Source organism: Lepus europaeus, chromosome 18 (assembly GCF_033115175.1).
Source record: "Lepus europaeus isolate LE1 chromosome 18, mLepTim1.pri, whole genome shotgun sequence".
Classification (NCBI taxonomy): Eukaryota; Metazoa; Chordata; class Mammalia; order Lagomorpha; family Leporidae; genus Lepus; species Lepus europaeus.
The window spans coordinates 11,557,768-11,580,400 of NC_084844.1; the positions used below are offsets into that span (position 1 = coordinate 11,557,768).

At 53.3% G+C, this 22,633-nt stretch overlaps 1 protein-coding gene across 1 annotated transcript in view; it reads left to right on the forward strand.

The window, feature by feature from the left end:
* The first annotated feature begins 347 nt into the window (after positions 1 to 347).
* Positions 348 to 22,633, forward strand: part of RGS9 (regulator of G protein signaling 9) — a 65,314-nt gene continuing 43,028 nt past the window's right edge. Inside the window, exons 1-7 of the mRNA XM_062216340.1 lie at positions 348 to 434; positions 12,238 to 12,334; positions 16,144 to 16,194; positions 17,634 to 17,740; positions 17,944 to 17,995; positions 18,258 to 18,316; positions 19,555 to 19,631. Coding sequence (XP_062072324.1) covers positions 378 to 434; positions 12,238 to 12,334; positions 16,144 to 16,194; positions 17,634 to 17,740; positions 17,944 to 17,995; positions 18,258 to 18,316; positions 19,555 to 19,631 — 500 coding nt within the window. The 5' untranslated portion in view covers positions 348 to 377. The remainder of the gene's footprint in view (positions 435 to 12,237; positions 12,335 to 16,143; positions 16,195 to 17,633; positions 17,741 to 17,943; positions 17,996 to 18,257; positions 18,317 to 19,554; positions 19,632 to 22,633) is intronic.

Sequence of the window (22,633 nt, forward strand, 5' to 3'; positions counted from 1 at the left end):
TTCTGTGCCCAGCTCCGCCTGCCCCGGCCAGCGCGCGGCTCCACCTGCGGCTCCGCGGGGTCCAGGTGGGGCCGGACGCCGCCCCCTGGTGGCAGCTGGGCGCAGCGCAGCGCATGCTAACGAGCCCGCGGCGCGCCTCGCTGATTGGCCGGCGCGGATTCCAGCTGCGCTCCGAGCCGGCGGGGCCGAGGGAGCGTCGCGGGGCCGCCGGTGCAGCCCGGGCCCTGCGCCCTGCGCGCCCCGCGCCTCCCCGCCGCCGCCGCCGCCGCCCCGGGCTCGCGCGGGCCGGGCTGGCTGGTGAACCCGGGCCGCGGTGGGCGGCTTCTCCCTCTCGTCCCCGATCCGCGCTCGGGCTGTGAGTTCTTCCCGGGTCCAGGATGACGATCCGACACCAGGGCCAGCAGTACAGGCCGAGGATGGCATTCCTGCCCAAGGTAGCCGCGGGCGCTCACCTGGGTGCGCGGGAGGTGTGCGGGGAGCAGCCGCGGGGGGCGTCGGCGGAGGGGCCGAGCGGGCGGCGCGCGGCCCTCTGACCCATCCGCTGCCCGGTTTTGTTAATTGATGCGCTGCTGCTGTTTGTGTGTCGCTTTTAAGGACCGGTGGTCATTAGGTGTTCGCGTAACCTGTGGGGGGCGCGGAGCCCGAAGCCCTGGGTGCTGGTGTGCGGGAGGTGAAGCCCACCTGTTACTCGCGAGGGCAGGGTGCGGGAGGCGGTGCAGCCCGGGCGCTGTCGGCTCCGAGCCTGCAGCTCAGACACGCCGGTGTGCATCTAGCTTTGTGGTCTTTTTTTTTTTTTTCGGACCCAAACTGCAGGGTAGGAAACTAAGTGTGTGCGGCCACGCAGACCCTGCAGATGCTGCCGTGTGTGGGATAAAGGGCGGCTCCCTGCTTCCAGTCCGGCTGAGGCTGGGCTCTGCCCGCGCCGGCGGCAGCTGGACCCCCCTCGGGTTTTCCCGGACTCAGGGGCCGGGCACAGGGTGTCCACCCTGAACGGGCATGTGGAGGGCGAAATGCACCTGTGGGTGAGGTGTCTGGGGGATGGAGTGGCTCGTGTGTCCTGGGGTCTTTGAGATCTTGGGTGTGGGATGACAGCTGTGGGGGGGTGAAGATGAAGTCTGGGGTCACTTGTCTGCCCTTCCTTCCTCCCGTCCCGGGCACTTGTCGCCTGTGCGGGCTTAGCCCGGTGAGTGGGATTAGCCGAATGCTTTGTGACAGGCGGGGCCCTGCCCTGAGCCTCCGGGGCTCAGCAAAGCCGTGCGTCTTATTCTCCCAGCACTTTCCACGCTAACACCTGGACGGGCCGGGACACACCAGGCAGAGGGTCACACTCGGTCCACCCACTGCAAGAGTGGTGCCCTGACCCAGGCGGGGCAGGTGGGAGGGACGCGAGTGAGACCCAGGCGCGTGGATGTCGCAGCCGGGGAGCAGCGCTCCCCGCCTGTCTTGGAGACAATACTTCCTAAAAGCACAGGGACCCTCCCCAGTGTGGCGTCGGGAAGCCTAAATCACCTCCCGGGGCTTGTGTGTCCGTGTGCGCGCACGCGTGTGTCACGGGGGCTGCTGGCTTCTCCCAGGCCGGGCAGCGGTGGCTGCGCGGCTCAGAGAGGAGCTGCCTGGAGGGACTGAGGTTGCTTCTGGGTCGCAGGTGGTTTACTCGGTGCCACTGTCGCCTGGTAGATTTTCCATTCTTCACCTTGGGTCCTGATGGGTGTCTTGGTCTCCAGCCTTGCCCCGGCCACCCCAGAACCTTCCTCTGCTCCCAGCCTTCTCTCCTCCCTGATACTCGCACACTTGCACACACTCAACACACATTCACACAACACACTCATGCGTGCACACACATCACACATTCACACACACACTCGCAACACACATTCACACAACATGCATGCATGCACACACAGCACACTCACATTTGTGCACACACTTGCATACACACATTCACACTCATACAACATACACTCATTCATGCACACACACAACACATGCTTGTGCACACACACACTGACACTTGCACACACTCATACACACTCACACTGGCATTTGCACACACTCATGCGTACACACTCACACTTGTGTACACACTCACACACAACACATGCAAACTCGCACTTGCATTTGCACACACATTCACACAGCACACGCACACAACACACACATGCTTTGTGCACACACTGACACTTGTGCACACACTCACAGCAATGCACACTCACACTTGCATTCACACACAGCACACACACTCATGTGCACACACTCACACTTGCACACAAACTCATATACACACAGCACATGCACACTCACACTGGCATTTGCACACACACAGCACACACAAGCTCATGTGCACACACACTTGTGCACACACTCATACACACACTCTCACATTTTCTTTCCACACCCATACTGGGCCCTGATCCCCTCGTTGGCATCTCTCGCTGCAGGATGAAGTGTGGCCTTCTCCGCCTGGCCACCCGGCACCGGCTCCAACCCACTTTGTGGCTTTATTTCCCTTCCAAGCCTGCCTTCCGGCCCCGCACGCAGGAACATAGTGTGTGTAGCCACGGGCACCCAGGGGCTCTTGCCCCAGGTCTCCCCACTGTCTCTGTGCCCGCAGGCTTTGCCTCCACCTCCAGGATTGCTCTGGCCCTCTGCCTTGTGCCGGCAAAGGGTCCTGTCTGTGTCTTCTGGGGTCCTTGGTGGTGTTGCGGAGCTCCTGAGAGCAGGAGATAAAGATCTTTGCGGCTCCGTGATGTCCCAGTCATTCCAGGGCCCTGGTGAAAGGAATGTGCACCTGCTCGCTGAATGCGCGTTGTGCAGTGTGTGTGTTCCCGGCCAGGGCTGGCATGCAGGGTCCCATCTGGTCCACCAGACGGTGGCTCAGATCCCATCTCACAGGGAGGGAAGCTGAGACTCCCAGAGGTTGGGTGACTTGCCAGGAGCCGGGTCCCTAAGGACCAGGTGTCCCCAAATGTGACAGGACACTGCGCACCCCTGTGACGGAGGCTGGAAGGTAGAGGCTGTGGGGAAGCTTGACTGGACATGCGTGGGGACAGAGAGCTAAGGACTGAAAGCAAAGAGGGGGCATCCAGTGAAAGCAAAGGGGAGGATGCTGTGGGAGGTAGATGTGGCCCATGTCGGGGTGTGGAGCGGTGGGGAGCCTGGGCACTCTGTGATGACCTGTTCTGCAATGGCAGGAGTTTGAAGTCCAGGGGAACGGGAGGCAGGAGAGGCAGGCAGAGATCGGAGGGGTTGTAACAGGCCCATGGGGACTTTGAAGGCATTTCAGTTCACCTGGTAGCAGCCACAGTGGCGTTTGGAGCAAGCAAGCCATGTGGGAGATTAGCAAGTTAGGAAGACCACTGGTGTGAGTGGGGGGAGTGCAGTGGGGTCTTCTCCCTGAGCTAAGAGGCTTCACTCAGGGTTCCCCTGAGCTCCCCACAGCTCCAGCCACCCAGGCAACAGAGGCTTCTCACAGAGCCAGGGCGAGCGACGCCGGCCAGAGGAGCCCTCCCTTCTGCTGCTGTTCCTGAAGGTTCTGCACAAGCCCTGGGTAGATGGCCCCAGAGCTGGGCTGCCGCCTGCCCGTGCTGCCTGGGCTGGCTGAAGGGGTTGTGGGTGGGAGTGGATGGCCCACCTGTCTGGGCTTTGCTGGGGGATGAGCCGATGGCACCCAGTGGAGCAAGGTGGCCTATGGCTGTGGGTAGCCCTTGGCTCTGGCACTCATGGGCTTGTGTCCTGGCACTGGCCCATCCTTTTCTGTGATTCCCAGATGACCAGTCCAGTACCTGTTACTGTTGTCATTGGGATTCACCGTGAGGGTGACCTTGGTGTCCGTGGAGAAGCCTTCTGTTAGATGGCCTGGCTTTGCTGAGTGCTCTCGCATATCTTTGTACTTGGGAATGGGGTGAAAAAGCAGATTTATTTTTTATTTATTTAAAAGGCAGAGTTAGAGAGAGAGAGAAATATCTTCCATCTGATGGTTAACTCCCACAATGGCCAGGCCAAAGCCAGGAGCTTTCTCTGGGTCCCCCATAAGGGTAGCAGGGGCCCAAGCACTTGGGCCATCTTCCACTGCTTTCCCAGGCACATTCGCTGGGAGCCGGATTGGAAGTGGAGCACCTGGGTCTTGAGCCGATGCCCTTGTGGGATGCTGGTGTCACAGGAGGCGGCTTAACCTACTACGCCACGATGCTGGCCCCCAAAGCAGGGATTTTTGAAGGGACTTGGGCAGAGGGTGGCGTTCTTGGCTGTATCATTCTTTCACTCAATACCCATGGTTGAGCTCTTGGATGACAGGTACTGGGCCAGGTGCTTGGAGACACCAAGGGGCTCAGGGTCGGGCAGAGAGTAAGTGACGTGTAAGTAATGGGAGAATACGGTCACGAAGCCCGTGGCAGACATTGTGAACTCCAAACAGGGAGTGCTCAGTTCTGCCCGGGGTGGCAGAATTGAGACAGGTGCCACCCAGGGGCTTGTCTCCAAGCCGAGGGCTGAAAGATCAGCAATTGCTGGGATGATGGCACGTGAGTGGCATTTTAGGCACATCCAGAACACAGGCAGGGACACAGGTTGGTGGTTTGGGACACTCCCCAGGGGTTGGGCTCGCTGGCCTGCTGAGGGCAGGGGATGGGCGTGGAGCTGCTGGACGGGGAGGCTGGCAGTGAGAAGGGCCAGACGGAGGGCTTCCTGCGCCGTGCTGAGGAGTTGGGTGCTGTCGGTGCTTAAAGAGAAACCGCTGGATGTTTTCAAATCAGGGAGGAATAAGATGAGACGGTTGGTGTGCTAGAAAGATGAGAGGATGTGAGTGGCTGCTAAAAATACTGACAACCACTCACCATGTTTGTGGTTTCTGATCCACTTGGCTTGGGGTGGGGCCCAAGCTTCCCAGGTGTTTTGGATGCGTAGCCAGGATAAAAGGCCCTAGGGACATTTGGCCACATTCGGATGCATTCTGGGTCTTCACAACCAGGGAGGCTGCTGGCACCCAGGAGGCAGAGGCTGGAGATGCCGCTGAACATCCTACTGTGTGACGGACAGCCACCCTCCAGTGACCCGCCCAAAATGTTCGCGCAAGGCACACAGCAGTACTAGCAAAGTTGGCTCCCACTTGGCTGGGGTTGTCTGGAAGCTTCCTGGGCCCCGACCAGGGAAAGAGCAGATTTTGGGGAAAGATGCTGAGCGCGATGCGGGGCTTTTTAGATGCAGGGGGGAGCTGGCCAGAGCTCGGCTGGACTCTGTGTGGTCTGGCTTCATTGGCAAGAACGCAGCCTCCTTTGTTAGAAAACCAGCTCTGGGGTTCTTGGGCCACCTTCCTCATCGTTGTAGGGAAAATTCCTGATTATTATTGCCCCCTCCCCCCGCCCCAGGGGAGGCTTCTCCTGCTTAAAGGAAAATTCCAGCCCTGGAGACTCATGCGTGAGTGACAGCTCCTTAACGCGCACAGCAGCGTGGGCGTGGTGAGGGGGGATGTCAAAGCTATCAAAGCCTTCGCCTTTGATCCCTCCGTGGTGTTGGGGTTCCCGGCATGCCTGAAGTCACGCCTCTGCACATGGGTGCGTGAGAGGGGGAAGGTAGGCCGCCACCCTCCTGCTCCCCCCTGCCCAGGCCAGACAGGGCCCGGCGTGGCCCGGTGATGTGGCACTTGTGTGTTGCCTGGGAACGGAATGAGTTGATCTTCACCTTGGGAGGAGCTGGAGCCCTGGCGCCCGAGGGTGGGGCCAGCTGCGGCTCCCTCTCATCCCCAGGAGGAGGGTGTGAGAGGGGCCAGGGGTGTGAGCTCTGGGGAGAACTTGGAGGGACTAATTCTGATTCTCTCCCCTCTGTGATGGGGAATGGAGATTCCTAACCGAGGACAGAACACAGAGCCTGTGTGAGCCCGTGTGTCAAAGGTGCTTAGCCGGGGCTGGGGGCTGCACCCACGGGACTCAGATTTCCCACTGCACTGGGCTCTGGAAGCCCGAGACCCATCCGGGGCAGGGAGGTCTCTCTGCTCAGGTTGTGGGCGCCGCCTCCTCTCTCGTCTTGCATTCACGCTTGCTCTGGGACCACCCGTGTCTTCATCTCCTGTTAGGAAGACCCCGTTCATACCGGATTAGGGTCTATTTCTCCTCCTCACTTTACCTTACTTACCTCTTAGAAGTCTCTGTGTCCACAGCCGGTCACATTGTGAGGTCTTCGCTGCGGGACGCTGGGGAGACCCGGCTCAGCCCTTCAGCGACAGCGTCCTGAGCTCGAACCCTGAGCTTTCCTAGCGAGCGAGTGCGGCGACGCCTGGCGGATTTCCATCGGGAAAGTTTCGAGGAAAACTGCCTGACTCCAAGTGGCCTGGACTCCCCCGACATGTTCCCTGGTCCATGTGACATTCCCCGCCCCCTCCTTTCTGCCAAGGGTGACACACACCTGCTAGACAGAAATCTACTCCTCTCATTGTGCATTTAAATAACTCTCATTATTCCTCCTCTGGAGATTATTTTCAAACGCTTCATAACTAGATTTTTATTTTTTTTTTTAAAACAAGGACAAGTTTTTTTTTTTTTTTTTTTTTTTTTTTTTTTTTTTTTTTTTTTTTTTACAGGCAGAGTTAGACAGTGAGAGAGAGAGACAGAGAGAAAGGTCTTCCTTTTCCGTTGGTTCACCCTCCAATGGCTGCTGTGGCTGGTGCGCTGCGGCCGGCGCATCGCGCTGATCCTATGGTAGGAGCCAGGTGCTTCTCCTGGTCTCCCATGGGGTGCAGGGCCCAAGCACTTGGGCCATCCTCCACTGCACTCCGGGGCCACAGCAGAGAGCTGGCCTGGAAGGGGGCAACCGGGACAGAATCTGGCGCCCCGACCAGGACTAGAACCCGGTGTGCCTGCGCCGCGAGGCGGAGGATTAGCCTATTGAGCCGCGGCGCTGGCCGCTGTTGTTTCTTATAAAAATGTTTGCATGGACGTGGCTGGCCTTTTTCTGGTCGCTCGAATGGGAAAGGGGGAGTCTTAAGCCCTCACGTTAGAAAATCGGTCACTTCTTGCAGCACCATCTACAGGTATAGTGTTAGGTGAAAACTGTGGAAAAGGTCAGTCTTCAGTCCCCTGGCTACCCCCAGGAGCAGGGGCCACCTCCCAGCCCCCTGTCCAGCACCATCCTGGTGGTCTCTTTGCTCCCCTTCCTGCTGCTGACCCCGCTGCGGCCCAGCGTGGCGGAAGGCCAAGGACTGTGGATCTGAATGTAGCTGTCGTGACTCGTTTCTGCTCAAACCATTCTTGAGCCAAGAGCGTGTCCCTGCGGCTGCAGCCTGCTGCTTCCGTCTTGCACGTGGAGTCCTGGCACAGCTTGGGTCTCCCAGGCCAGCTGAGCAGCTGGCCCTGTGCCCTGGTGGCCTTGGCCTTGCAGCGGATCTCAGGCTGTTGCTTGAGTTTGTGGTTCACCTGCAAATACTGGTTTTGCAACCAAGATTGGAACAGGAAACCCTCCCTTCTCAGTGCTGAATTAGGACATGGCTCCATACTCCCTGGGGTGTGGGAGCCTTCCAGCTTCAAGAGCAGGCTGGTGGGTGGTGACAGGTGGGATTGTTCCAGTTCAGAGTCCCTTGAATGACCCTGCTCCCCTCCGAGCACGGCTGGGTCCGTGTCTCCTTCTTGATGTTATGAAGAGATTGTGAACTCCAGCTACAATAGTGTCACACATCTCTGGAACTTAACTGAAAGCCTGTGTCCATTATCAGCATTCTAATCTCTGATTCTATGGATCTGCCTATTTGTGATTCTTGCTGTAAGTGTTTGTCCTTCTGTGTCTGGCTTATTTCACTCAGCAGTTTGTCCTCACGGTTCATCCATGACACTGCATGGAGCAAGATCTCCTTTTTTATTTTTATTTAATTTTTAAATTTTATTTATTTGAAAGAGTTACAGAAAGACGTAGAGACAGAGAGGTCTTCCATCCGCTGGTTACTCCCCAGTTGGCTGCAACAGCCAGAGCTGCACTGATCCAAAGCCAGGAACCAGGAGCTTCTTCTGGGTCTCCGACATGGGTGCAGGGACCCAAGGACTTGGGCTGTCTTCTTCTGCTTTCCCAGGCCACAGCAGAGAGCTGGATCAGAAGTGGAGCAGCTGGAACTCGAACCAGCACCCGTATGGGATGCTAGCACTGCAGGCAGCTGCTTTACCTGCTATGCCACAGGGCTGGCCCCTGTACTGTTTTTCACAGCAGTGGAACCATTTTGTCTTCCCACCAACAATACACAAGGACTCCTATGTCAACGTCTTTACTCTCCAGCCTGGGGGAGCCTGGAGCTTCCTCACTTCACCCCTGCCTTGGAGTCCTGCTCGCCCTCCACGTTCCTCTTTAGGATCTTCTCAACCAGTCCTCCTCTTCTGGATTTTCCTCCACTCAGTACCCTCCTGATCTCTTGGTCTATAATTCAGGCTGGAATGGCTGTCTCATAAACAGTTACTTTGTGCCTAGCACATCCTAACACTTCATCTCATTTAATTTCCAAGCCTCCCTGGGGTGATGTAGGGAGTGCTGCATCTCCAGTTTCTTTTCCTGGAGAAATGAGCCTTAGTGAGATTTAACCATTTTTCTAGGGCCTCCGGCTTCTAAACTGGGATATAGGTGTGTCCTGAGCTTTCTCTTCACCTAGACCCCTCGCCTTGATGTTCACGTAATTAGCTCCCACTCTCCAAGGACTGGGAGTGTGGTTCTGGGCCTTGTGATATTCCCCTCCATGCTGGGCACTAAATACACGCTGAACAGATACTTCACATGTGTTTGGGTGGCACAGCTGGGTTTTTATTCCTGGGCACGTGAGCATCCCCTGTGCGCAGAATTTCAAAAATGTATTCATTGTACAAATGCTATAATGTTAATTACTCTAAGCAGAAGGAATCACCAATTACTTAACGATTCTAACCTCCTCTTAGGAAGTGTGTACAGGGCAAGCTTTCTTTTTGTGAAAATTTGAAAATCAAAATACTCCTGAATGCAAAACTCTCTGAGCACTGTCCCGACTCCACGAATGCCCAAGTTCCCACCATGAAACTTTATTTCCACTTTTGTTATTTTTTTAAACTTTATTTATTTATTTTTGACAGGCAGAGTAGACAGTGAGAGAGAGAGAGAGAGAGAGACAGAGAGAGACAGAGACAGAAAGAAAGGTCTTCCTTTGCTGTTGGTTCACCCTCCAATGGCTGCCGCGGCCGGCGCGTTGCGGTCGGCGCATCGCACTGATCCAACGCCAGGAGCCAGGTGCTTCTCCTGATCTCCCATGGGGTGCAGGGCCCAAGCACCTGGGCCATCCTTCTCTGCACTCCCGGGCCACAGCAGAGAGCTGGACTGGAAGAGGGGCAACTGGGACAGAATCCAGCGCCCCGACTGGGACTAGAACCCGGTGTGCCAGCACCGCAAGCAGAGGATTAGCCTATTGAGCCGCGGCACCGGCTAAACTTTATTTTTAATATATTTTGTAATCAACACATAAGAATTGTGCCCTTTTAAGGATACAGAGTGGCATTTCCATACCTGCATATGGGCTGTAATGATCAGGTTAGAATAACGGGCATACCCATGATTTCAGATGCATAGCACTGCTTTGTGGGGGGAACATTCAAACGGGACTTTATTTCATGAACAAAATGATTAAAAATATTGTATAAAACTACCCAACAGGCTGTGTGCCTAAGGCGTAGAGGAGACAAATGAATTTGGGTTTTAGACTGGGATGCTGTCTTCAAGATGCCTCATTATGTGTGTACAAACATTTCAAAATCCAGAAAAATCCCAGATCCAAAACACTTCCGGTCCCAAGCACTTCGGATAAGGCGTGCTCAATCTGGTGTGTTTACACGTATTCACCGTGTCTGTCTCCTTAGAAAGCAGTTGCACAGTCCGTAACTGGGTTCTCGGAGGTTTTGAAGCTGTGTCTGTCACAGGGCCCCTGCCATCTGTCCCTGTCTATGGTAGACAAATGCCTACCCCAGGTTCTTTTCCTTAGGGATGCAGGGGCTTTGTCAATTGTAACGTGCCGTGCGGCTTTAGTGGGTGTTATTTTATTAAATGGTGGGAGAGAAATGATTTGCCCAAGTCGGGTAAATTGAGGTGGAGCAGCTAAGTCAGGGAGCTGCTCTGCTCTGAGTCCTGTCCTGTTGGACAGGCTGGGTGTGGATGCAGCCCCCCTGAGACTGTGTCCAGCTGGGCACAGTGGCCTGGACCTCAGGAGAGAGCTGTGTACCAGGTGAAGGCAGGAGAGGTGTTTCTCCCACTCACTGGCTCCTGCTCCCACTGCCCCTCTGCCTGGAAGGCCCAGACTCACCCTCTGGGCCCCACTCTGCTGCCCTGTTCCCTCCCATGCATGTAGGGTCCACTTCTGGAGTCCTGCCTGGTGGGCTCTGAGGTGCCCCCCAACACTGGGGTCACCTTCATCATGCCACTTTGAGTATTGGCCTATCAGCAGTCACTCCCTACCCACAATTCTCTTTCCCAAAGGTTCAGTTATCTGCAGTCAACTGTAGTCCAGAGACATGAAATGGAAAATTCCATAGTTTGAGAATGAGAGACCACATTCACCTAACTTTTATTACAGTATATTATCATAATCATTCTATTTAATCTTAGTTCCTTTTAAAAAAAAAAAAAACCAAGATTTATTTATTTGAGAGAGAGAGAGAGTGTGTGTGTGTGTGTTACAGGGAGGGAGAGACAGAGAGAGAGAGAGAGAGAGATCTTCCATCCGCTGGTTCACTCCCCAAATGGCTGCAACAGCTGGAGCTAGGCCTATCTGAAGCCAGGAACCAAGAGCTTCTTCCAGGTCTCTCATGCAGGTGCAGGGGCCCAAGCACTGCTTTACCAGGCCATAAGCAAAGATCTCGAGTGGAAGTGGAGCAGCTAGGACTTGCACTGGTGGCCATATGGGACGCCAACACTGTAGGTGGAGGCTTAGCCTTCCATACCACAGCGCCAGCCTCTATGGTTAGTTCTTGCTGCTAATCTTTCAGTGTGCCTAACGAATGAATTAAATTTCACCAGGGGGGTGGATGTATTGGGGAAAACAGTACCTGCAGGGTCTGGTGCTCTCCACGGCTCCAGGCATTCACTGGGGGCCTGGAGATGCACCCCCCACAGACAGGGGGCCGTGCTTACTGGAGGGCAAGTTCCTTGGGCCCAGGGACCACAGCTGCTTCTCTCTGGTTGCCCAGAGTTGACCATGACTGTGCTTGGTTGTTGAATGACTGATTGATCATTGGCAAGCACATCCGGGCCAGGGAGTGGACACTAGTGGGGGCTGTCCTGGGGGAGTGTGGAGTTTGAAGACTTTTCCCCGGGAGGCTTTGTCACCACCAATCACAGATGCCGAATGATGAGCGGAACACCTGGGTTCTCTTTGTTGAACGGTGTCAGATGTCCAGCTGGTTTTCAAATATCCTGCAGTTGGTTTTATTTCCATTCCATTCCATTTTTTATTTCAAGTGGGAAATGCTTCTTTTCAATAATAACAAATTAGAGGCTGCTCTAAAGATGAGCAGGGCTGTCCTTGGGGCTGGGCCCTTGCAGTTCTGTCTTCCTTGGACCACCTGTGTGTTTCCTCTGGCTTCCATCTGTCTTTGACATTCACAACTCTGCCAATCATATCTTTGACTCTTTTGAACTTGGGGGAGTCATTTCCAGTCACCTGCCAGACACTGTGGCATCTCTGCGGCCCTTGGCGACCAGCGTTCCAAAGCAGAAGTGTGTGCTTCAGGAAGGTGTTCCTCCCCCTGCCTCTCCCTCCCCTCCCCTCCCCCTCCCTCTCCTCCTTCCTCTCCCCGTCCTCTTCCTCTCCCTCTCCCCTTCCCTATTTTCCTCCCCTCCCCCTCCCTCTCCCTCTTTTCCCCCTCCCTCTCCTCCCCCTCCCTCTCCCTCTTTTCCCCCTCCCTCTACCTCTCCTCCTTCCTCTCCCCTGCCTCTTCCTCTCCCTCTCCCCTTCCCCTTCCCTATTCTCCTCCCCTCCCCCTCCCACTCCCTTCCCTTTCCCCCTCCCTCTCCCCCTCCTTCTCTCCCTCTCTTTCTCTTTTTTTTGCATCTTCTGTTCTGAGGGCTGGCAACTCTGGTCATATAAGTAGTAAACCTTGGCATTCTGCCCTGGCACCCTCACTGCACTACCCAGTCGCAGTGTTAACTTTGCTGCACCAGGGCTCCCTCCCGTCACCGCAGATACGGCCTCCTTGTATTCATTCCTCGTTGCACCAGCAGGTTCCGTCCAGCAGCCTCTTCCTGTCTGTCTTGCAGATCGAAGCGCTGGTGAAGGACATGCAGAACCCAGAGACGGGGGTCAGGATGCAGAACCAGAGAGTCTTGGTCACCAGCGTCCCTCACGCCATGACAGGTGACGTGGCACGTGGCTTACACAAGGCGGGTGGCAAACTACAACACAAAGGCCAAACTTGGTCCTAGGCTAGTATTTGTAAATAAAGTTTTATGGGAACACGTCCAAGGACACTCCTTAAGCATTGCCTAGGGCTGCTTTGACTACAGTGTTATGGTCTGTTTATTTATTTTTTAAAGGAAGGGATTAGAAAGGAAGGAGAAAAAGACTCCTCAGGTCATTTTAGAAGATTCTATTGTCAATTTTTTATTTGCTTGCTTTGTTTTAATGAAGTCAGGTAGCAGAGGAAAAAAAGAAACTTAATTGGCAGAAAAAAAATCAGCCTCTCTTACTCTACCTTCCCTACCTCCTAATGTATATTCAGGGCCTTTAAAACATTATTTGCTTATATTTGAAAGGCAGAAAGAGCAGAGAACTCTTCCACCCATTGATTCACTCCCCAAATGCCCACAATAGCCAGGGATGGGCTGGCCCAAGCCAGGAGCCCACTCCCATGTGGGTGGCAGGGACCGGAAGTATTTGTGGCATCCCTGTCTACCTCCCCTGGTGTGCGTTCACGGGAGGCTGGAATCAGAAATGAAACCAGGACTGAAGCCCAGGCACCTGGGTAAGGAAGGCGGGTGTCCCAGTCACGGGGCCAAGTCCCTGCACCTGGGAGCTTTTTTTTTTTTTTTTTCCTTAATGTTTCTTTTTATTTATATTAAATGCAGAGTGACAGAGACAGAAAGAGAGACAGAGAAAGATTTTCCATCCGCTGGTTCATTCCCCAAATAGTCATAATGTCCAGGGCTGTCCAGGGCTACCCAGCCCTGGCCAAAGCCAGGAACCTGGAACTCCATCCGGGTCTCCAAGGACTTGGGCCATCTTCCACTGCTTTCCCAGGCGCATTAGCAGGGAGCTGGATCAGAAGCAATGTAGCCGAGACAAGAACTGGGGCTCCCACATAGGAGGCTGTTGGGGCAGGCAGCGGCTTAACCTGCTGTGTGACAGCACCGCCCTCTTCCCTTGGAGCTTTCTTCACCGCTGTGCAGGGATGGAGCCACCACCTGCCCTCCGTGTGTGCGTTCGGAGCCTGCAGGGCATCTTTTGGGAACAGTGGCAGGAGGGCCTGGCTTCCAAACTCAGAATGCATTTTGGTTCCTTGTTGCCTGTGTTTTGTGAGCTTGGATCTGCAGTTAAGAGTGCTCTTCCTACCAAGGCTTGGGGCCCTGGGGACTCCCCCCGCCCCCCACCTGCGGGCTCCTTGGGAGTGCTCCCCCTCTGTCTCGCTCACCACCCAGCTACTTAGTTTCCACTCAGGTGTCTCCGTCTTTGCAGAAGCAGCTGCTGTCAGGCTCCCACTCCTGACGCTACTCCCAATTCCCAGAGGGGTTGTCCCCACCAGCAATGTCACTCAGGTTTCCTTAAGTGCAAGCAAGAGCCGGCTGCCTCCCATGCCTCCGGCTTGTTAGTGAGGAAGGGAAGTTGATTGGAATGCTGCAGGCAGTTCTCGGAAGAAAAGGAAACACCTGGGAACCGGCAGGCGGTGGAGTAGCTCCAGGCACCCAGCGAGCAGGGAGCGAGCAGGGAGCCAGCGGCAGACTTTCCGGTGGCGCCCAGCTCTGCCCCATGGTTTAAGATACAGCTGTGGCAGTTCTTCCTGAAGGCATCCCTGCCACCTGTCCCTCTCCCTACTGTCATTAATTCTGTCCCGGATGCTGCCCTGGACCGCAGGCCGGCCTCCTGTCATGCTCATTGAGATAACCCCAACGCATAGGACAGCTCCGTCCCTAAGGGGCGTTAACAGAAGTTGATTGAATGCGTGTAACAGTCCTACCCTAGGGTTGTGCAAAGAGCCCTGGACATGGAGTCAGGCACCCTGAAACAGAACCCTTTAGGTGCCTTTTCTGGCTGTGTATACCTCGTCTTGGTTTTCTTATTTTTTAAGAGCAAGAATAGCAGTGCTTGTCGAAAAGAATGATGGCAGGCGCTAAATGAGCCAGGGCTGTGCCTGCACTCAGCATGGGCTGGTGACAGATGGGTCCTAGCGGCTCGCTCTCCCTCACGCTGTGCTGTGAACACCCGCGATGAAATTCAGTGCAGATCTGCCCCCCCCCCCGCCCCGTTTTGCCAATGGGGCCACAGAGACACAGAGAGGTTCAGCACTTTGCCCTCACGTCTCCAAGCTCATTCATGGGGGAGCCTGGATTTGAGCCTAGCTCTGTGACCCCAGGGTCCGCCGTGCCCTCGTCCACAGCGTGTGTGAGCTGCTTTCCCTCCCTGCACCTGGGCACACCTGGTTCCTGGGTTACAGTGAGCCGTGTTTGCCTTTTATTCGTCCCGCGTGGGTGAATCCCAGTGGCTGCAGAGCCGGGACACAGGGAGACACCCTGGTCTGGTGACATCAGCACCCATGAAAGCCAGTGGGTGTCCAGCTTCTGGCATGGCGGGTGACCCAGGGCTTCTCGGGGACACAGGTGAGCATCTGGCCATGCTGTCAGCACAGACCACGAGGCACAGATGCTCCTGGCACCGTAATCTCATTTGCTCTATTTCGGGAAGCAGTCAAGTGGATGAGAAAACCCTCGGCGCCTCGGTGGAGAAGGCTAATCAGTCCACCGTCTGCCCGGGTCTGTCTCCTGGCCTGTGTGCCACTGGGAAGCATTCAGAAGCTGGGGGTGGGGGTGTCTCAGCACCCAGGTAGACAGGAAGGGCTGTGTGGCAGGTTGAGCACGTCTAGGGGCAGGTGTCTTGCAACTGCCCAGCCACCAGGATGCAGGCAGTGGGGTCTCACACCCGACCCTCTTCCTCGGCGTGTTTGGTGAGCCACTCTCCTGCCGGCAGGGCCCCAGCTGGAGCGCTGGAAAGTCACTGCCATTACTGGGCAGTGTGGCCTCCGGATGCAGGGCACCTGCTCTTGCTTCTGAGGCGCGGGCATCTTTCCCCTACCAGGAGCCGCATCTTTGTATGAGGCCAGGGGCCCCAGCTGAGACAGCTTCCCTGGGTCCTGCGGCAGCTCAGACCTTGTTGGTTGCCTTGGCCCTTAGATAAACGGGACCCTTGGCGGGGGATCGGGATAGGGTCCTCATTCTCCCCAACCTCATCCGTGTCTGCCTCTCCTGCTTTGTTCTATGCCAGTCTTCACCCTACATGGTTCCCAGCCAGCCCCTGGGATCTGCAGGGCTGGGGCAAGAGTACAAACCAAGCCCACGCGCCATTGTCTGAAGTTACAAATCAGCCTACGAAGTGTAGGTAGCAGCAAAGTGTTACTAAAATAGGTCCCATCTTCCTACCTTGACAAAAAGCACCTTGCCCAGCACGTGGAAGCCCAGGTTTCCGGGCAGAGCTCTCTGCAGCCTGCGAGGTCTGCTGGGAACTGTGGGTGCAGGAGAGCCACCCCTGCCCTCGGCTCCGCTTCCTCCCCTTCCATGGCTCGCTCTGACTCCCACTCGGCCAAGCACCTTCCAGAGCCCACCAGAAGTTTTTTCCTGGGGACTGCCTTTTGTTTTTTCAGTGTTTACACTTAGCTCGTTTACTGTCTCACTGATGAGTGATTGTCTCGGCAGGGTATTGTAGGGAGGAAGAGAACTGTGGCAAGAGAGGTAAAGATTGGGTGTGTAGGGGAAGGCGAGGCTGCAGATCTGGGACTCAGGTCATGCAGGGTCCTGAATTGCAGGCTGCAGGGATCAGACTGAACCTAATGGGTATGTGCCCAGGGCCCAGGGATTTGGGGACAGAGAGATCAGTCTGGCAACAGCGTTCAGGGGGGTGTGGCCATGTGGTGATGGGCTGGGAGGTGATGACAGTGACCAGATCCATCTGTTTCGCAGGAAGTGATGTTCTGCAATGGATCATCGAGCGGCTTTGGATCTCCACTCTGGGTGAGTTCATGTGGCACTGGGATTTGAGGACCACTGTGTGTACACAACCCCACAGGAGGGGCCACATAGAGACTTAGCCTGTGCTTCTCAGGAACTTACATTTTCATTGAACAGACGTGGCCCTCCTGTGTAAAACAACCAGAATCAAAAACAGAGGCCTGATAGTTTGGGAACCAAGCAATTGTTTCATTTAAATATTGAGAGTTTGTACATCACAAGGGGTAATTGGAGGGACTCTGTCAGGAGAGACTTCTTGGAGGAGATACTGCGTATCCTTGGTCTTGCAAAGGGAATTGCTGAAGGGGACAGGAGCAGGTGCAATGGTGAGGAAATGGAATGAACCAGAAATGGGGGAGGGCTAGGCAGGAAGGATTGAGGGTAGTGGTTTCAGCTGGGTTGGGGGTGGGATGGGTGAGGGTGTTACTGGTGTATTTTCAGGCTCCAAGTTTTTTCTGGGTGAGGGGTGAAGGGGCGCCATGCCAGCTTGCATACACAGCAGTGTGTATGATCCCCATGGTAGGCTAGGATGTCAGGCAGCAGTTTGAAGGGTGGCTTAGAGCAGAAAGAATCTTGGGACTGGACTTCACAGTAGAAAAAGGGCTGGAGGTATAACGAGGCATAAAAACCGAGGGTCTGGTCTACGGTGGAGGGAGTGGGACCTGAAGAGGGAGGGAGGGAGAGAGAGGAGGTCTTCTTAATCCTTGGAGGCTGAGCTAAGGGATGTCATGTGGGTTGGGTCCTTGGGCAGGGTGGGTGGAGGACTGGAGGAACGCGATCCCCTCGAGAGCGTGGAGAGACCCTGCTCTCGTTGGTGCTTCTGGGAAAGAGCCAGGAAGGTTTTCCTTTAATTGAGTCTAGATCTAGAAAGATCTAATAGAAATCCAGTCCAGAAAAAGGCTGTGCTTCCACACAAGCTGGGGGGGGGGGGGTGAGACTTTGAGGGGGGTGCGTAGGGTGGAAGGACCTGGAGCTGGGATGAAGGCAGAGTTGTGCTTGGGGCAGAAGTTGACAGGACTCTTGGCTGCCTGCCTCTTTTCTCTTTGAATGAGAAAGTGTCGGTCAAATAGAGACATTTTTTCTTTCCACTCTTGGGACCTTTTCCAGACCCAAAAGGGCCCATAGAAGCTTCTCCAACCATCAAACCCATATTATCTGCCACAGGCCACCTTTGACCCTGGTTTGTGTTCAGGTTTGCTACTTCCTTTCCGGATTTATTGAGTTGTTCTATCCCCAGGGTTGGACCTGGGACTTCTTTGAGCATGCTCCCTAGCTGACACACATCTACGGTCCAGCTCAGAAACCACTGTTCTCACTCCTAAGACACCCATGTTAAGATGGGGCACCTCTCCCGGAGTTTGGGGTGCAGTGTGGGGGCAGGCAGTGAGCTTCTGCCTCCAACCTCTGCTCTTAACTTTCATGTCTGAACTGCTCCTCTCCAGAGGCACAGAACTTGGGCAACTTTATTGTCAAGTATGGCTACATTTACCCCCTGCAAGACCCCAAGAATCTTATACTCAAGCCTGACGGCAGCCTCTACCGATTTCAGGTAAGATTTGGCTTTGACCTTGGACGTTAATGTGGGATTCACTCTACTCGAACAGATAGCTGATTGGTTTCATATCCTCACAGATCAGGGCATTAGAAATGGTGGAAGAAGCAAAGGTGGTTTTATGTCTCCAGGTAAAGGGTTTGGGGTCCCTAGAGTCACAGCCCAGCATTTCAGCTTGGTTTCCCTGGTTTCTCTTACAGACACCGTATTTCTGGCCTACCCAGCAGTGGCCAGCAGAAGATACAGATTACGGTAAATACTCCGGCCCACCTATGCCTTTGGTAGTGCTTAACATGCTGCTTATTTACTTGCTGAATTTTGGTGACATTTGTCTTCTTGTCTTTGCAACCTTTATGCCAGCTCACACGTGCACTGGGAGTGTTCCGTTCCCTGGGGGCAGGGGACCAGCTCTGCTGAGTGTTTGCTCCACCACAGTGACTTTGTGCACAGAGAGGCTGCAGATGGGGTTTTGAAATATGATGATGATGGAAAATGTCATTGCTTTCTTTTCCAGCCATCTATCTAGCCAAGCGAAATATTAAGAAGAAAGGGATTTTAGAGGAATATGAAAAGGTACAGAGATGTTTTCAAGTAGTTTATTATAATTGAGTGGAATAGAGCCTTGAGCTGTTATCCCCCCTCTTCCTCACACAGCTGCGCATTTATGTCATACATGCATGCATCCAACTACCCACCCACTTACTCGTCCAGCCATCCATCCACCCACCCACCTACCCACTTACCCACCTACCCATCTATCTATTCATCTTCCCACCACCCATCCATCCATCCATCTGTCCATCTACCTACCCATGGACAGCCATCTACCCATCTGTCCATCCATCATCTGTCTATCTGCCTATTCAACCATCTCTCCCTCTATTCATCTATCCAACATCTGTCAGGTGTTTGTAGAAGGAACTGAAGAGGGACATTGGATCTGGAACTGCATAGGATCCATCCATTAATCCACCTACCCATCCATCTTTCCATCCATCCATCCATCTCTCCATCCATCCATCCACCATCCATCCTTCCTTCCATGCATCCATCCACCTATCCATTTATTAGAAGCAACTCATTGAAGTAAGCTTTTCCCATGCCTGGCTTCAGTTTCTCCTGCTGTAATTTAAGCCCTTGCTCAGTGGCATTGCACACACAGTAGCTATCTGCCCCCCCCCCCATTTGCTGTCCCCAAACATTATCACTTAATTAAAATGCATAACAATGGACAATCCTGGACTAACAGTTTTGAGTTTGGGTTGTGATAGGAAAACAATAGTGCAGACTTTTTTTTTTAGTCTGGGTGAATCAGATTTCCTAAGGAATATACCAGAACTCTCAAAAGACTAGCATTTCAGGGCAGAAGGCAACCATTTCACTGCATTTTTATTTTTTAAAAATTTTATTTGTTATACAAGTTTCATGTATTTCATATATACAGATCTAAGAATGTAGTGATACTCCCCTCTACCCTACTTCCCACCCAAGTGTATTTTTATTAACAAACATGTTTTTAAAGGGGCCAGCATTGTATCCATGATAGGGATCATCTTTTTGGACTGTGTTGTTAAATATTGAGTTTCTGTATCCTTTCCCTACTGAGATTTGGGATATAATTATTAAAAAAAAAATCTAAGAAAACCAAGGCTTGTTTTGGAGGCCCTTTGAGAATTCTGTGCTACTGCTGGATGAAACCATGGTTAAGCTAGGGTGGGAACCGCTGGGTGTGTCCTTGTCCACCTAGGACTTTTTGCTCTGCTGCACAGGTCATGAGGCTTGCTGTTATTGTTTTTGTTTTACTTCTCCAGGAAAACTATAATTTCTTGAACAAAAAAATTAACTACAAGTGGGACTTCGTCATTATGCAGGCCAAAGAGCAGTACAGGTGAGCAAAAGATCACACTTGCCCTCTCTCCCTCCCTCCTCCATTGTTTCCTTTCATTCGAATAAACACTTATTGGGCATTTGTGTCCCCAGCACTGGGCTAGACATAGGGAATGAAAAGACACAATCACATAGGCTAGGGAGGTGAGTGAGTAGACCAGGTGCGGCTGGGAGGTGAGGGCTACCTGTCAGGTGTTTGTAGAAGGAACTGAAGAGGGGCATTGGATCTGGAGCTGCGGAGGAACCACCCAGATGAAGGATGGTGATGGTGGATGGGGAGGAAGAGTGGGGTTCTGAGCAAACAGGAGCAGAGCGTGGGGGCAAGAGAGCGCCTGCTGCACACCCTTTCTTCTGGTGGAAACAGATGTGGAAAGCATGGGATGGGAGGAAGCTAGGAAGCTAGGGAATGTTCACTGGACATGTCAGCAACAGCAGATTTGCTGAGGGCTATGGGTGCTACAGAAAGAGTTTTTTTTTTTGTTGTTGTTGTTTTTTAAAGCAAGGGAGGGATACATAGCCATGTGTTGATTAACAATATAGATAGATACCTTCTGACTAATTTGTTGTTAATCGGGTTTATGTGAAAAACGTCCTCACCTGCCCATCCAAAGGATGGACTTGGACTTGGGAAGTGTAATTAAAGCAAGACTCCATTAACGTCTTGAAAGATTGGGTATCTGGGAGGCAGGCACACCCGGGGTGGTTTGTAGCAAGTATTTATTCCCTAGCAGGCAGGTTCCTCCCCTGGTTCCTCATTGGCTGAGTCTATGGGGTTACAATCTTCCCAGACATTGCTTGTTATCTCCATCCATTTTAGTTACTAAGTTAACCACCCCTAACTTCCTATTTGCTCAACACCCTGTTGGCTTCAGACTTTCCGGGTACATGTAGTTTGTGGTTTGTAACCTAGCTATTAAACCAGTTAGCTACTTGTAACTTTCCACACATCTTCAAGCTTTTATACCAGCTAGTTGTTAGTAAATTTCAACTGAACACCTTACTTTGAAAATGAACCAGATGTCTTTCCTTCTCACAGTTTGTCATTGTGCAAACATCATAGAGTACACTTGCACAAACAGTGATGGCTATGGTATCACTAGGTGGCATAACCTTATGGGACCATTGTGGTATAAGGGTATTTCAAAAATCAGTGGAACCTGGAATTGAATGATAAATTTGTTTGGGGGCAAAAGTTTTTGAAATGTATGCATGATATTTGTGGTTTGTTGTTGACTGAGATGTCGTTGTGTGGCACATGGCTAATCAGATGCCCATGGTAGGACCACCCACCACTTACTCATGTTTGCCTGCTGTCCACACCAGAACTGGAGCTAAAGGTTCATGCTATGGCTTGAGTATTTGTCCCCCTAAACTCAGGTCTCCATGTGAACAGTCCTAAGAAGGTGGGGCCAGTGCCATGGCTCACTTGGTTAATCCTCACGGTGTTGGCATCCCTTTGGGCGCCGGGTTCTAGTCCCAGCAGCCCCTCTTCCAGTCCAGCTCTCTGCTGTGGCCCTGGAGGGCAATGGAGGATGTCTCGAGTGCTTGGGCCCCTGCACCAACATGGGAGACCAGGAGAAAGCACCTGGCTCCTGGCTTCAGATCGGTGCAGCACTGGCCATGGTGGCCATTTGGGGAGTGAACCAACGGAAGGGAGACCTTTCTCTCTCTCTCTCTCTCTCTCTCTCTCTCACTGTCTATAAATCTACCTGTCAAATAAAAAAAAAAGCAGAATGAAACCAATTTGGCAAATCCTTAAGGAATGCAATATGAGAATAGGTGTTTAAAAAAAAAAGAAGGTAGATACTTAATCCAGTTATGGTGTTGGAGGTGGGCCTTTGGAAAGTGGTTGGGTTGGGTTGTAGCATTAGGTTGAAGCACCCAAGGTTGAGTCCTGGTGGCTCTATCAGTGACATATACAGAGACAGGCACATGAGGTCCTTGTCTCCTGCCGTGTGATGCTCTGGGTCACCTTGGGTCTCTGCCAGCGAGAAGGCCACCACCAGATGAGGCCACTAGATGTCGCTTTTCCAGGACCAGGAGCCAAAATAACTTCTTTAACTAATAAAGCTGAGCATGCTCAGGCATTCTGTTATAGTTAGGAAAAGCTGACCCATACAGTCCCTTTGGGGGAGTCTGCCTTATCCATGAGGGCAGGATGTGAATGTTGGGGACAGTGTGTGTGTGTGTGTCCGTGTGTGTGGAGAGTGTATTTTCAGGATGAGGTCAGCCCATGGTAACAATGACCCTTGGCTCCCGGCGATCGGCAGCAGCGAGGTTTGCTTCTTGCTTGTCCGGTGTGGGTCAGTGGGACCTTTCCAGGCTTCCTCGCTCCAGGACGCATTTGGAGGAGCAGGGAACATCTGAGCTTTGCCCGTTGCTAAAGCAGGGGAGCCAGGGCGTGTGCAGAGCAGAGTGGCCTCTCTTACTTGTACTCGCAATTCAGCAGGCAACACAGGTCACGTGGTTCTGCCTGGCTTGTTCAAAGGATGGTGGGTGGGGCGGTGCCACTGTGCCATGTGCCTGAGCAGCCTGAACAGTACCAGTGATGCTTGGAACAACGGACTCCATTGGGATCAGCCTTACTCCCCGAACAGGTCCAGAGCCTAGAAGGTCTAGACTGCCTGGTGACCACTGTTGTGTGGGAAAACCCAGGAAAAGAAAAACCTTTGTGGCCAAATGCCTTTATTGATCCTCTCTTAGGGTTGGGGTTCAGAAGGGATATTGATGAGAATGCAGCTACTGCTCTTCAGCTACTAACATGTTTCCTGAGGCACATTTGAGACAAAGGAATACAGGGCACAGCTCCCTCCCTCCCTCCTTCCCTCCCTCCCTTCCTTCCTTTCTCTCTCTCTCTCTCTTTTTTTTAGACTTATTTGTTTATTTGAAAGAATTACAGAGAGGCAGAGAGAGAGAGAGAGAGAGAGAGAGGGAGGGAGGAAGAGAGAGAGAGAGAGAGAGTGAGAGAGAGAGTGTGTCTTCCATCCATTGGTTCACCTCCCA